Raw genomic sequence first — 16382 nt, forward strand, 5'->3', positions numbered from 1 at the left:
AAAAAGGCCCTGCTTTAGAAACCAAACGTTTGTATAATTGGACAAAAGATTGAAAACATACTATAAAAGTTACTGATATACAGACAACCTACCTGTGGGACAACTAGCCCCGGTCTTCCCTACATTTCATTTGTTAAAATATGCAGATGATTCCTTATTGGCTCACAAACACAGCGTTCCGCTCAGCACGTGCCAAGGCCGCGTAACCTCCCGAAAACATGATGTGCGCGCGGAGAATCTTGTCAGATGAGAAGGTAAAAAACAACTCAATTTATAAAAGCTACAGACAAAATGTTTGCATATAATACACTCGGTATTCATGGCTTCGGTATACATAAAAAAAAACGCCGTAGAAAACTACTTTTCTACACAAATACGCCTGAAGTCGAAAATCTGTCAGGTCGACTGTTGGTGTCATTCAGAGAATACTGATTAAACGATTCATAAATGATGAAATGCGAATAACTATGTACCGATAGAGTTTTTGCATTAACATATAAAGAACTGCAGTCGTCAGGTGTTACTTGCAACAATCTAGTGCTTCTTTATTTATGTGACGTGATCTTTCAACTCAGAAATGGATAAAATAATCAGTGTACGATAAGATATGGTACTATTGCAGGTGCTTCAGTCCATAAATTAACATTAACTATGTGTTGTATATTAACGCTGTTTTATTAGTGTGTTGGCCTCCATCATCCCAAGCTGTGGCAGACGTGCACACTGCCTTTACATTTAGCACGACTGCATGGTTAGATTGGATTCAAATGCGTTGGAGTCGAATGGAGAGGTAAGGATCATGTTATTTAACTGGTGTTTCTTAAATATTCTGTCATGTGCATAGCTATTTATGTCGTTTTTAGTATCAAATGATGTGCTGCGGTCTTGTCTTATGTATATGATCAATATACAAAAAAAGTCCACAAGAAATATAAAAATGAATTTAAAGGGGGCGTGACTCTAACAAGCCCCATACTGTACAATATCATCCCACTTTCTTTTGTTGAAATCTAATAAGGTCAATTATTTGTGTGCACTTACTATCATTTTGCTTTGTATTTGGAGTGCTTAAAGGGGTCATATGATGTTGCTAAAAAGAACATTATTTTGTGTATTTGGTGTAATGAAATGTGTTTATGAGGTTTAAGGTTCGAAAAACACATTATTTTCCGGTTTGAGTGAGCGGTGGCGAGCAGGCTTGCGGCAACCACATGTGACGACCCCGGGCTGGACTCCACTTCGTCCACGGTGAAAGGCGATCCACAGCGCGAAGTTGATGTATTTCCTCAGCGACCAGCACGGATCAGCTCCAGGCATGACGAAGCGGATATCATCCTCTTTTGGAAGACCAAACAAAGTAGTTTCGCTTTCACAACGAAGCACACAGCGTCTTCACGACATGGTGGCGGCAACAACAATACTACAGCGAGAATAAAAGTTACGCCTTCTTTCTTTGCATGAACATTTGGGTGGCGTTATGCAAATCTTCCCACATCGTGATGTAGACATGTGGGGGCGTGTTAGAACGAGCTGTTTTAGGTAGGTGTGGCTGACTCTGAACTTTTATAAAGAATATCTCTTTGGATTTGAGACTTTAGTCTTTGCAACTTTACAGATCTTCTTTATGCACCAAGAGCTTGTAACACTCCAAAGAGAAAGGAAAAATTGAAATCGCATCATATTAGGACCCCTTTAAGTTATTTAATATACAGTGTCTATAGATGTTTGTGTCAAACCATTGCTGTTTGAGTAGCCCTACAAAGACCCTATACTTATGTTACTAGAATTCAGTAGTAAAACTGGCTTTATTGTAGTGTAAATATTGATAAAAAAATTTAATTAAAGAGATTAATCAAATGCAGCCTGATATAAGCTAAAGCAATATATCTGTATTTGAACAGATGGGTTTTATGAGTATGTGGAGCTAACATAGCATTGTGATACTCACAAAACAATTAAAAATGAATGCAAAGGTTAATTTAATGCAGACATTTCTATGTGTGTGCAGTGCCCTGCCAATAAAAGATTGGATTTGCATTTGGTTTTCATTCAAACAAATGTGACCAGACTGTGCTGGACTACCAAACATCCTTTGCATGCTGTTCTTTGTTGAAAGAATGCCCAAGACTCAATTTCTTCACTGATTTCTTACTTTATTGTCTTCTATTCTGTTGTTGTGTTTGCTGTACACATGCAGCTGTATTGAGCATCACCGTAACTTTGTTAAACATATTCCAGCACAGTATGAATCCATGCGTGATTTTATTCCCCCACTTTGTAAAAGACTTCCTTCTACGGAAGTCCTAAGAGGCCATGGATTATGATTATTTTTCTTTCTTGCTTTCTCGTGATCATGACTTAAATATCTTGTGATCTCGACATAACAAAAGTTGTTTTCTCATTATTATTTTTTTTTTTTACAATGATTCTTTGATTTTTAACACAATGCATTGTAAGTCTACTGTTGCTATAGTAACGAACGCAACTGAAGCATATCTGATCACAACAACAGTGATTGATTAGCCTAAATTTATTTATTTATTTATTTATTCAAAATAAAAATGTTGAAAATGTGGGAAAATAATTGCTGAAGGCATGCATCTAATACAGGAAATGTTGAACAGCCATCTTAATTTGTTAGCATGTGATATAAGTGTTGATGTTGGCATGGAATTTAAAACTTTTAATGTTTTGCTGTGATTTATCCTGTTATAAAGCCACAGTACAATTATTATCTCCATGTAATGATTTGTGTGTGGTTAAAGTTTATTAATTAAAATTATTTATTTGTTTTCATTTTAGTTTTAGGTAATTTTAATTTTAGGTAATGCTGTTTCATATAGCATTCAATTTGTTCTTAGTTTATTGAGCTTACTTGCAACAATAGGGGTCATTTAACAAAAATATGCACATTATGCACAGCACATTAAAAGAAGATTCTTTAGTATTTTCATTTAATTAATTTTTGTTATATCTTGTACATTTGCTATGACACATTCTTTCTCTCATGCTTTGTCTTTTTTTATCTTTTAAAATATACTGCAAGTGGGCTTGTATGATTTGTAAATGTTCACTTCCCCTATTTTACATTGTGAGAGTAAAGCTTCATGCATTATTTTTTCTGGCAAAACTTTATTTAAATTTTTTTTTCTCATATTGGTTTTAATTGCCCTGGCCACATCCAAATGCCCATACTGGGATGCCATTTTAATAACACCACTGCAATTTTGTGAAAACATGAGCCAGCTATCATTTACCTGATCACAGATTTAAGGTACATGCTTTAAACATTTCAGAACGTTTACAAGGAATCTAACAAGATTTTCTGTATTTTAGGGCAAAAGAGGAGTCAAAGCTCCCTGCTCCGTGTGTTTTGTGGCCTGTGGAGCTGAAGCTGGCTCACATTGACTGCAGTCCTGAGGACACACTGGTACACTTTCAGGGCCAATATATGACCATTTGTGAACTGGACTACAACATTCTTCAAGTTGAAATTCAAAATGCTGTGAAATCGAAAGTTTCGGTTAAAGTTGGAGAACTTTGTCTGGTTGAAGATGCCGTGTCTGGTCACTGGTACAGAGGAAGAGTCCAAAACATCCAGAAGGATTTGTTCCATGTGTTTTTGCTGGACCATGGAGATGTGTTGATTGTTGGGCCCAGCCATTTGTCCTGTATATCTGACACACTGCTTATGCTACCACCAAAGATTGTCTGTGGTTTCTTTGCCAATATACTGCCAGTCCAGAACCGATGGGACTCTTTGACAGGGAGTTATTTCTCTTCCTTGATAGGCAGTCAGATCAAAGGATATATCCACGCCCGTCTGCCGTACCATGTCCTCGTACTTGAGGTTCCAGACATTAATTGTGACTTGTTAAAACTGAGGCTTGGGAGACATGTGGACACTAGTACATTTCTGCTACTAGTTGAGATGCTTATTGAGGAACCGATTCCACAAAGCAATGAATCTGTCCCAGATCTCTTGATTGAAAAGCAAATAGGGCAAGAATGTTGCCTCAAATCCTCAAGCCTGCTGGGCTTCGAAGAGATTCTGTCACTTAATGGCCCAAAGCTGAAAGTTGGTCGAAAAGCAAGAGTTATTGTAGCAGCAGCCGTGAACCCTAGATTATTCTACTGTCGACTATCATCCATGAGCAAGGACCTACAAGAAATGTCAAACAAATTGGCACTTGCATGTGAATCAGACAGTGGTTCCCTAAGCAGTAAACCGCTTGAAAATCTCGGCTTGCTCTGTGCAGTCAAAGGGAAAGATGAAAAATGGCACAGAGGTTTTGTGCAATGTCTCCCTCTCAACTCTCAGGTCCAAGTTGTGTTCATCGACAGTGGCTATTGTGAATCGGCTAAAGTTGAAAACATCCTTCAGCTACCATCAGAATTCCTCTCAACACCAATCATGGCATTTCCATGCTCACTTTCATGCTTCGAAGAACAATATGAGACCATTAAAAACCAACAACTAGAGCTTCTCAAGACTGGGTTGCTGGGTAAAGCTTTGGAGGTTGAAATCGATGACTTTCGCAAAGATCAGAACTTCTACTTGGTCACATTGAGCAATGCTGAGAAGCACTCAGAGGAGCAAGCTGAAGTTAAACCGCTTGAAAGTGAAGTTTTTGACAGCAAGCCTAACTTCCCCCACAATGTCCTTGCAGAGATGTATGCAACAGAGATGAAAGCAGTCCAGACTTCCGATGCAGTTCCTAGTGACGCAATACCTGGCGGTTCTCTTTTTGGGGGTTATGTGGTGCATGTACAGAGCCCAAAACATTTCTGGATAAGGACAAAAGAACAAAATCCTGATTTTGAAAACATGACTAAAGAAATGACTGATTACTTCAACAAACTACAGTTGAATGAGGAGGTTTTTGAAGACCCAGTGCCTGGTGCACTTTGCTGTGCAATGTATGAAAAAGACATGCATTACTACAGGGCCCTTATAGTAGATACTTTGGATAAAGGAGCTGAGGTTTTCTTCATCGACTTTGGAAACACTGAAAAGGTGCCAAGCATGTTAATTAAGAAGCTCCCCAGAAAGTTTGCCATTCAACCAGAATTTGCACTGAAATGTGCTTTAGCACATGTCGTTCCAGTTGAGGACATCTGGACAACCACAGCATCCAACTTCTTTAGGCAAGTCACATCAGACAAAACTTTGATGGTTCATGTCATTCACAGGAAAAATGCCCAATATGTTGTTGATCTTTTTGTGAGAGGAGCTGAAAATAATACTAGCATTGCAACCATCATGACAACAGCAAAAATGGCCCTGGATTGGAGATACAACCCGGCATTAGCATCTGTTAAAGCGGAGACGTCATGTAAAGATAAGGGAAATGCTCTGAGCAAGAAAAAAATTAGAAAGGACAGTCACGTGGTGACCTTTTGCAAAGTCGCTTCTTCTAGGCCCAATCCAAAGCATGTGAAACCAGAGTGTGAACAACAGAATCACATTGAAAGATGTACTCCCAGTGAGACCCCTAAACTGAAGGTCATTCCTGCTGACACTTTCAAACCGATGCATTACAAGCCTGGATCTGAATTAAGTGTCATTTGCTCACATGTAAATTCTCCATCTGATTTTTGGTGCCAAAGTGAAAGCACAAAATTTGATCTGGATAAATTGATGGAAGAGATGCAGACGTTTTACCAAACGCACACAATTGCGTTCAAGTCGCCTGCAGTATGTTGTGCTGTAAAGTCTCCGCAGGACAACCGATGGCATAGAGCATGCAGTTTAGAAGAAAAAAATGACAAACTGTATGTGATGTTGGTCGACGTTGGCATAATTATCCAGGAAAAGAGGCAAAACATCCAAGCTCTTGCCCCACAGTTCTTTGAACTTCATGAACAAGCATTTAGATGCACTTTGAACTTGATTGAACCTGTTGGAGGAAGTTCTTGGAGTGCAGAAGCATGCAATTTGTTCAGGGATTTTGCGTCTAAGGGTTCGCCCAGTATATGCAGAATTCATTCCCACGTTTATGAGCAAGGAAAAGGTCTCCTTAATGTGGTCACCATTCATACACCTCTTCAACAGGCCACCACATACCTTGTAGAGAAAGGCATTGCAAAGGAAATGCAAACTCCGAAGCAGCTAATCTCATCAGCCCACCCTCACTCCTTTGTTTACTCTTCTTTCAACATAAGTTCTGGAAGCGAAGAACTGGTACAAGTTACTCATGTTTGCAGTCCTTGGGAAATCTATTTTCAGCTTGACAGGAATACAGAGATCCTTAATACACTGATGGAGAGAGTTGCCGAAGAAAGTCAGCTCTTGACTGCGACATGTGAGGACTGCAACGGTAATGTTTGCCTGGCCAAATATATCTGTGACGGTAAATGGTACAGGGCTCTGACGCACCCTGTTCAATCCCATCAGCATGTGAGTGTGTTCTTTGTCGATTACGGTGATATGCAAATTTCTGAGAAAACAAATGTTATGCCAATTCCCACAATGGCAGTTGACTTATTGATGACACCAATGCAGGCTCTGAGATGCAGTCTTTCAAATGTTCCAGAGGGGGAACACTTGCCAGAAGTCAACACATGGCTCGAGACTGACATCCTCAACAAATCCTTCTGTGCCAAGTTTGTTTCAAGGGACAATAACGGACATTTTTTTTGTGATCTTTATGATGGAAATGTGCATGTCAATGAAAAAGTCAAAGAACTCATGTCAACTCAGGGTGTGGAAGAACATGATCCGGCTGTCAGCAAACCTGCCTTATATTCCCTCAAAGAAGCAGCCGATGTTAACGTTTCAAACAGTAAAGTGAACTCCAAAGTGAGCAGACGTGGTAAAACCAAACATGTTGATAAGCAAACTCCAAAACCCACAAAATCTCCCAAAGCAGAATGCAAAGGACCAATAAAAGCAGTAAGGCAGGACACGCCCTGTTCTCTTAAAGTGATGCCGCCTCATCAGAGCTTGGCAAAACTTTGGGATCTTCCTGCTGTCAAAATTAAACCAGGTTCTAAGGGTGTGGGTTTCATCTCTCATTGCAATTCTGTTAGAAGCTTCTTTGTCCAGATGGAAGAAGATGAATCAAACATCCTTCAGATGGGTGAGGAAATAAACAGCACTGTCTTCAAGGATAACTTGAAAAATGTGGAAACCGAAGTGAAAGTAGGGGACCTCGTTGTGGCTGAGTATGAAGAAGACTTGGCTTTGTACAGAGCTGTTGTCACCAACGCATCATACTGTGGCCACTTAGCAGTCGAGTTTATTGATTACGGCAATAATGCAACTGTCGACAGGAAGAATGTTCACATGCTATCCAAAACGTTGTTGTCTCAGCCTAGATTGAGCACTCCATGCACACTTGCAAAACATTACTCTTTTGAAAACCATGACTCTTTTATCAAGGAAGCAGTTGGTAAGCCTTTAATGGTTGAATTCATTCGAAAGCTTGAAAATTCATGGGAAGTGAGGATCGAGATTTTTGAGGATGGCCACGTGCATGGGGAATCAAAGTATGATGGTGATCAGAGCAAAGATGTAGATTTGACGAGTCAAGACAAATTTCCAAAAGTGTCCCAGAGCAAAAATGAAACAGATTCTTACATCCACAAGGCTAAAGCAGTTATAACCTTCCAGCAAAAGACCAAGTCATACACACAACAATGCAAGTCCAAACTTGGAAACAATCAGACAGTTGCAACAAAACAAATGAAGAAAGTAGCCACTTTCTTACCGACATGCATCAAAACCAAAGAGTTTTTGAGAAAGAGAGGAAGAAAGAGAAAGGTCCTCTCCCAACCACCATGTGTGACAAGAATTTCAGTGACTAAAAATTCAAGTACGTTGCAGGAAAATGTTTCTCCTTATAATGCTAATGACCTTGAAACCTCTAAGTCACCTGTTGGCGTTGCTCTGCAAGATGTGAAAGACAACGAGACAGTGAAAAGTGAAAAGTCGCTTGTTGTTGACGACCGTCCTTGCTTCCCAGACACGTCTTCAAAGAGCAGTTTGGATCGACCACAGACTCTGTTCCAGGCCCCTGTCCAAATGAACTTTGAATATAAAGGATTTGCCGCAGCAGTCACAACCCCGTCCGAATTTTACGTCATTCTTGAGGACCTGCTTTTGATTGTAGATACAGTCTCTGCCATTCTTGAGAATCTTCCCGAAGTGTTGGCGCCATTACCAGAGGTTCATTTTGTTCCAGGTGCGAGCTGTTTGGTGAAATCAGCGGAGAAGAAAAAATGGTGCAGGGCAGAGATCGTGCAGTGCGATTCCACATCGGTGCTCATGAACTTGGTTGACTATGGGCAGTATGTAGTTCTGTCGCAGCAGGATGTCGGCCAGCTAAAAAAACTTCCAGAGGAGCTCAGTAGATTACCTAAAGTCACCTACCATTGTTTACTGAGGGGAGTTAAGCCCAAAGGCCAGGACTGGTCTGATGAGGCCATCGTTTTCTTCCAGAACTGTATGTGTCATAGCAACCTTCAGATACGTTTCAGACAGCATGTTTTTGAGACACAGTGGGAGGTTGACATTGTCACTGGAAAGCGAAATCTCGCAAAAGAGTTAGTAGATGCTGATCATGCCATGTATATCGATAATATGCTTGGAATCAGGTTTCAGCAAGAGCTAGGACCCAATAGAGAGCCTAAACAAGACTTCACCAGCAGTGTGAATGTTTTATCCATGATAAGTGAGCACACAAGCAAAGCCGAATGTTCTCAACCACTCTTTTCAAAGGAGTCCATGTTTGATCAAAAGTCATCTCAAGATTCTGTTGGGGAGCAAAATGCACGCCCTTTGAACAGGAGTGAAGATTTTGGACCTGCGGAGCGGGCAACGCTTAGTACATCAGTTATCAAACAATGTGAGTGAGAATGATGATAAACCAACTATGATCTATTGTATTCATTTAACTTTCTTTTCTGTCTTTATGATCTGCAGTACATAGTCTACCAGTCAAATGTTTGGACACACTTACTCAATTCTTAATTAGGGGTTAAATACTGAAGAAAGGTACCTTTTAGATGGTTACAGTGTTTTCAACAATCTCTTCTGGTTGAAATAATTTAACAGGATTATAGAACAGAAGTTTTTTCTGCAGATATAGTTTTCTTTATTGTTTAAGTTCCAATGTTGTATTACAAATTGATTCTTTTGTAAATATTATGTAAATATAAATGTTACTGCATATTATTTTATAATATATAGGGCAGATATATTACAAAATTAAATTAAATTTACTTTTCACGATATCAATGCCGAAAAAAATAAAAATGAAAATAAAACACGCAGACACACACAAAAAGAATATCGGTCGACCTCTGCTTATAGCTTACGAACTCTTTGGTCTAGAAACACAGTTATTTTTCTTTTGCTTTGTCTTATAATCTCAAATACTGTAAATTGAGTTGTAGTGCTGCTGTTGTTAAAACATGTTTAATTTAAAAGTTAGCTAGCTTACATGATTTTCAGACCAAAAAAAGTTATTTATTGCAACAGTTACTGAATCACAAAGTAATGATTCTGACTACGCAGTTGACAGTCAGTCAAGTTGACTGTGTTGACTACTAAAAAAAACAATTAGGTTGTATTTTTGCAGTGCTTTGTCATTAAAACAAAGCTTAGTAGGTGTCATTGCTACAGTGCTTTCTTCTGAGCAGTATTTAAAGTTTGGTGATAGTGTCACCTACAGGTCATAGATCATATTGGAAAAAAATATCTTGGGCCATATAGAGTAAAATGATTCAAGAAATAAATTCTTAATTTTTTTCTCTAAATATAAATATAAAATCAAGTGTGTCCACTTGACTTTTGACTGGTAGCGTTTAATAAATTTCTATGCATAGATCATTTCTGAATTTCACTGTTCAGCTAAGTCACCCCCTGAATAATTCACATAGACAAAGTCTTTACAGTATTCAGATATTTAAAAAATAGTCTCATTATATTCATCAGTGGTTGAAGTAACCAGGAATTGTAGACCACATCTGAACTAATTAACCCCTTAACTGTCACCGTCCCACCTGTGGGACGTTTGACGCTCTTTTGGTTGTCGTCTTTTTTCTCTATCAAATCTTTTAGTAATCATCATAAATCATATATCATTTGAAAGCTTAGAAGCCCAAGATTCATGCATATAGTGCATTTTCTTTACAGTAAATTTAAACTACTATAACTTATTGATACTTAAAAAAAAAAATTTTATTCCACTTTTGCGATAATTTGCTGATTTTCTTCTTTAAAAAGAGACCAACCTTATGTCTGTATTCCAAAGTGTTCATAAATTACAACAATTTAAGTTTGGATAGTGCACCTGCATGCCTATTTAAAAAAATGGGAGGTGACAGTTAAGGGGTTTTAAAGCTTTACCTGTTAATGTTATATGCAACTACTTTTTTTTTTAATTCAAGAAAATAACTTGTGGCTTAAGTTTTTTAATTTTTATTTCTTAGGTGAGCTGATGTGAGACGGCCTATGCTTCGTAAGTATTACAATTTAGATTCTTTTTTTTTTGTAATATTGAGTATAGATAAACCTAATTTTCCAATTGGTTTATTTCAGAACAGAGAAGCTGGCGAGTTACACTCAATATTGCACTTAAAGAACAGTCCAGCTTTGGAATGGCTTGAATTAATTGTTTATTTTCATTTTTTTGATTCAGTAGTGATGTTCTATACGTGTGTTTTGTAGAAATGGAGTACAATTTGTATTGTTCAAACATTATAGTCACAGTAAGATCTTAAAATCGTAAGATTTTAACCATGAAACTCTGTCATATTATTTTTGATGAAAAAATCTAGTTTTAGAACTAAAGACTGGATTTCCAGCTTTTTGGCAGGTCTTATTTATCTATAAATGGACATGTGACTGATGAAATATACAGTCGGTTTATTGATGGCTGTGTTGGCTATGATGGCTTTAAGTTCTGAACAGCAAAACTTTATTTAGTAATTAAAAGGATTGACATTTGACCTCTGTTTGATTGTGATGTTTAACCCAGTGTTGTTTTTTGTGAGTGAAAATGTTCTTTCTAGTTCTATTGGAACACACAATAAAAAGATAATCTTCAGATGTTGTGAAGGAGCTGTGGAAAAAAGGTTATTGTCAGAAGTGGGATTCGAACCCACGCCTCCAGGGGAGACTGCGACCTGAACGCAGCGCCTTAGACCGCTCGGCCATCCTGACTGTAATTACATGGTTATTACACACCATTATAGCTATTACAGTATTACAAAACCAGTCTTCAAAAAAAAAAAAATTACAAACTTGTCAGACCTTGTAGCTGTAAGACGTCTCTGGATGTTTGTCGTATTGAAGAGAGACATTTATATAAACGTAATTTATACGTTTTAAAGATAGTTGCCTCAGGCATTACAAACCCCTGTGATTGGTCCATCCTAGTCATCCGCGAGAGGAGAGCTGAGATACTTAATAAATATATAAATAAATTAAATTAAAACAATTATCTAGAATATTTGATTCTGATTGATAAATCGTCACATTGAGAGAAATAAATTTGTCTAAATTTCCCATGGTACAAATTAACAAAAGTTAAAAAGAGCTATCATACACTTGGTGTTAAATTAAGAAGATGTTAAATTGTCGTTATAGATTAGATAATTAAACACAGTAAACAACATTTTTATTGAAGATTAATAATAATTATTATATTAGATATTCAACGTTTTCTACAGTGCAATAGATATTTGTTTCTTCACGTGATCTTTAAGATACTTTAAGAGTAAGATAAAAACATTTTTATCAACTCAAAACTATATTTATTTATTCGGTAGGTAGCATTATCACAAAAATACGACAGTCTGAGTATGTGATGATCGTGGTCAGGGGTTTATTTTTCGATAATGGTCCTGAAAAAAAAAGCTTTTTAACGCTATTTGAGCATAAGAAACAACATTCATGGGGTAGTTCATTTCAGATTATGTTGCTGATTTGAAATATGTAATTTAATTTTGAGTTCATAGAGCAGTTTTTGAGATTTCAGGATTCCCCCGTTCAGCTTGTTTGAGCTGCCCGGATGCGTTGCAAATATGGCCGCCGAGTGAACAGAGTCAGGCTTTCCTTGAAAGGGACTTTGACGACAGTAAAAAGAAAAGAAAAAAAAGCGAAGCCACGCCTATTTAGGACAGTCCTTTCCGTGTTGACGCCATTCTACTTATTCGAGCGGAGAGCACCACGTGACGTGTACCACATGTCATGCGTCATGTGACTGAGTGGTTCCTGCTACACGGGTAATGATCGGTAATCAGAAAGGACTGCTGTATCATGTCGGACTGTGCGCACTCATTTATTTCCTAGTCTAAAATATGGGTCCTGCGCGGGTTTGCGGAATCGCTGCTACTGGTTTGTTAACTTTCATACTGCTTCAGTGTGTATCATCAGCAGTGGGGTCGGATGACAGCCCATGGTACAAGGATCTGTGCAGGTGAGATCTTAAATAAATAATCAAACATAATGCTAATCATTGCTGGCAAACCCTTATGGATAACATACAAACAGTGGTTTAGAAAGAATTGTATGTGTTTAAATATGATCTGGTCTGCTTTATATATTTGAATGGTAGTTGTGGCCCTTTAGCCTGGATGCATTATGTACCTGGACCTAATAAAACCATAACAGATATTTTGTCTCACCTGGGACAAAGAAATGCATTCATTTAGGCACTGAGCTGGTTTTGCGAATGGATATTATCAGCTGAAATTGTGTCTCTCTTTTTGTATGTGTGAAGTTATAAATGGGAGGCAATTGACCAAGACAGCAATGTGACATACACTTTGAAGCTCTGTGATTCTTCTCCGGAAACAGAATGTGGAAAAGGAAGCGCGGTCTGTGCCCACAAGCTGAAGAGTGACCAGTTCCAGTCAGTGGGTAAGAGCAATGCATCGATGTGCCAATGTTGCATGATGTACACCCACACTGCAACAGCAATGTTCATAAAACTAAATCATAAAAACCTGTACGTTACTCCTTTTTTTCTAATATAGCATACATTTGATTTTATATTTAATAATATTCATTTTGTCAATGTTTTTTCTAAATATTCAGCTTTCTGTCACGGGATAATGATTACCAGTTATACTGTATGTTGATTAGAAAATTGATTGTTTGTTTGATTATTTTATTAATTAGGATAGATAATGACACTAACTGTGAGAGTAGCACTGGTTTCACCATCACCAACGCTGTATAAGAAAACAATTCTCAGATTCTCTAAATTCTCAGTGATTTGTTGGTTATTATGGTGTATGTTTGCCAATTTACATTGCATTATTAAATAATGAGACAATGCCGTCTTAATGGTCCTAAAGTAGATTTTATTTTATGCAATATGTATGATTTCTTAAAAACAGTCATAATGTTAAATTAAATAACTTTAAATAAAATGTATTCCTGTGATGCCAGTCTTCAGTGTCACATGATCCTTCAGAAATCATTCTAATATGCTGATATTATGAATGTTGAAAACATTTGTTCTGCTTAATAGTTTTATGGAAACCATGATACATTTTTTTAGGGTTCTTTGATGAATAGAAAGTTCAAAAGAACAGCCTTTATTTGAAATCGAAATCTTTATAAATGATAAAATAATAAATGTCTTTACTGACACTTGTGATCCATTTAATGCTTGCTGAATAAAGGTATTAAATCCTTAAAAAATACTGAATGAGAATTTTTGATTGATAGTGTTAGTGTATATATTTGAATATATTGTATAACAATATATGAACTTTCTGTTTTTCTTAAAAGTTTAGGGTGAAATGTGACATTAACATGCTTTCATGCAAGATTCACTCTTTAATTGTTTAGGTCATGTGATTGATACCATTTCCTATTGATTCAAGTCACCCCAAACGCTCGGTTGGTCAAAGAAAGAAATGATTGTTTGTTTTTTTTTGCTTAGTCTGGATATTCAGGTTAAACATTAAAACTTTTTATAGGAAGTAAGTATGCTAAATACTTCATGTTTTGTCTTCGCAGTAGATAACAACCCTGCAACTCAGGGCTGTTATATGGTCATTGCTCTCATAAGCGAGAGCTGCATGACAGAGCACAGACAGAGTGCTTGTTTATTTGGTCTTATCCAACTAGTCAGCTGACCTCCATATGACACAAACCTATCAACTGAACACTCTGACCAATAGTGGCTCTGAGGTAACTGTTAGACCTAGATTTAAATAAAGGGATCCATTTCACTTGTTGTCAGAACAAACACTGGAGGTATTGCATCACAAACATTTGATCATATGACAAAATAAGGCAACTTGCAAATGTTGATCATGCTGATAGGATCTGTGTGCTTATATTCATAATGAGTGGCTTTCAGCACTGTTACATAGAGTACAGAAGTTATTTTGTACCATAGTAAGAAAAACATCCAAACACCATTGTGTAATGTCTATTTATGTAGTGTTTCATGCTGTGTTGATTGTGGTGATTATAGTCATACTGGTTCTCAGTGTCACACACTTTGGTGGTTCGTGTGTATCCGTTATGGGGCTTTCCGGGCCAGTAATGTGTGCTTCACACACAATAGTGTTGATGCATCTGAAAGTGTTTGCATTCATTTTAGTGTGTATACACTCGCTCACATATCCTGGTATTCTTTATCTTGTGTTCCTGCAGTCCGATCTTTGTATTTCACAGTAAGTAGGTCAAAGTTATCTAGCAGCAGGTGCAGTAGTACAAAGTGACAGTATTTAAAATGGCAGTGATTAAAATTTTCAGGCTCCACCATGTGCATAAATCATAAATGCCATATCACATCAACTATATTTGCCGTCTTAATAAAAGGTAAAAGCATTCTCGAAACATTTAACACATCCTGAACAGAGCAGTTGAATGAAAAACAGAATAGCGTTTTACTAGACTACTTTTTAGTTATGTTTTCAGTATGCAGTCAGTGTGCACACTGTGTGCAATATGCATTTTTTTTAAATGCTCGGAAAACAATTGCCAAAATTTGTTGTGTAAAAGCAGATGTATCCCACAATGCAATGAGCTTGACATGACCTTCCATATCGAGTATCATGAATGAACCAGAAATAATGTCACCTGCAAATTTGGTTTTTCTTGATTCATTATTTGATGACTGCAATAAGATCATTTTACAGTCATACGTGCACAAATATGTGAGAATATTTTCTTTATTAATATTTTACTAAAGTATTTGAGTGGCACACACTAAATTAATATAAAACAACAAATTGAGGTCAAGTCATGACAATGTAGTGCACTACGTTTTTTTTAAGCCGTTTAAAAAATATATATATAGTATGCAGTATAATATTGTGCAGTACACTAGTATTCTTTTTCTCCACACATGGCATGTTAAATGTTTTCCAGCGGCCTAAAATGCCAGCTGTAGTTTCTCTGGCTCCAGTTGGCATGTTTTTAGGACCTTTTTTCACATTGGTGCATTTTTATTAGGTCATCTTCTCATGCTATTTGTTCCCATGGGTTGTGCACTGCTAGACATTTGGCCTATGAATTTCTAACCTCTCCAGATCACATGCTGTAATATTTTTGCTTTGTTGGGTCGGCACAGAGACATTTACTGATTTGTATGTGCTGGTAAACTTTAGTTGACTTTGGTTTGAATACAGGCAAGCAAACGTATTATGGCTGTTGTTGTTGTGCTCGACATAGCTGTGCATTGACAAATGACATTTGACTTTATTTCTATTACTAAAGTCCAGCTGCATATAGAGTGTGTTAGTTTATTGCAGTAACATTCAGCATTTGTTGTGTTACCAGCTTGCTGAAAAGAAAAGCTTGTGTGTTATTGCTCTCAGTGTCAGACACACTGCTGTGTTCAAACCAGGTCTTTTTTTCCCCATAGGTGAGCTCTCCTTGCGGAAGGTCTCGCCTGCTGTGCTTGATTTCAACAGCTCGAGGAAATGCGACGACAAGAGCAGCAACATTCAGAGCAGCATCACCTTTCAATGCGGCAAAACAATGGTGAGCTTTCCTCCCCAGCATGCACTGTTAGTCAGTGATCCCTGTGAACAGAGTGTGACATTTGCAAGGCTATTTGTTTCCTTCCACCTTCTGCTGAGCAGTAAGAAATGACTTGGATGGAACAATGATATAATATTGAGGCAAAGTGAAAGTTGGGGTTCCTTTGACCTCATGATTCTCATTTGCCCTGACATGCACTGTGAGCTGTAAGGTCTTATATAGACAGGTGTGTGGCTTTCCTAATCAAGTCCAATCAGTATAATCAAACACAGCTGGACTCAAATGAAGGTGTAGAACCATCTCAAGGATGATCAGAAGAAATGGACAGCACCTGAGTTAAATATATGAGTGTCACAGCAAAGGGTCTGAATACTTAGGACCATGTGATATTTCAGTTTTTCTTTTTTAATAAATCTGCAAA

The 16382-nt window shown here is 37.5% G+C and overlaps 2 protein-coding genes and 1 non-coding gene across 4 annotated transcripts in view; 2 read left to right on the forward strand and 1 right to left on the reverse strand.

Annotated features, from left to right (window-relative positions):
- The first annotated feature begins 101 nt into the window (after positions 1–101).
- On the forward strand, positions 102–11150 carry LOC107697132 (tudor domain-containing protein 15-like). Its single transcript, XM_016497774.1, has 5 exons — positions 102–254; positions 682–790; positions 3337–8849; positions 10438–10466; positions 10547–11150. Exons 2-4 carry the CDS (start codon positions 768–770, stop codon positions 10449–10451), a joined length of 5550 nt encoding a protein of 1849 aa, XP_016353260.1. The 5' UTR covers positions 102–254; positions 682–767; the 3' UTR covers positions 10452–10466; positions 10547–11150.
- On the reverse strand, positions 11088–11170 carry trnal-cag (transfer RNA leucine (anticodon CAG)). Its single transcript has one exon. It is a non-coding gene; the product is annotated as a tRNA-Leu (tRNA).
- A 1062-nt stretch (positions 11171–12232) lies between these two features.
- The window catches only part of LOC107697131 (cation-independent mannose-6-phosphate receptor), a 41962-nt gene continuing 37812 nt past the window's right edge, over positions 12233–16382 (forward strand). For both annotated transcript variants that reach the window (XM_016497772.1, XM_016497773.1), the window contains exons 1-3: positions 12233–12428; positions 12732–12871; positions 15843–15961. In XM_016497772.1, the coding sequence (XP_016353258.1) occupies positions 12310–12428; positions 12732–12871; positions 15843–15961 (378 nt within the window). In that variant the 5' untranslated portion in view covers positions 12233–12309. The remainder of the gene's footprint in view (positions 12429–12731; positions 12872–15842; positions 15962–16382) is intronic.

Source organism: Sinocyclocheilus anshuiensis, unplaced genomic scaffold (assembly GCF_001515605.1).
Source record: "Sinocyclocheilus anshuiensis isolate Anshui unplaced genomic scaffold, SAMN03320099.WGS_v1.1 scaffold38, whole genome shotgun sequence".
In the NCBI taxonomy this organism is placed as follows: Eukaryota; Metazoa; Chordata; class Actinopteri; order Cypriniformes; family Cyprinidae; genus Sinocyclocheilus; species Sinocyclocheilus anshuiensis.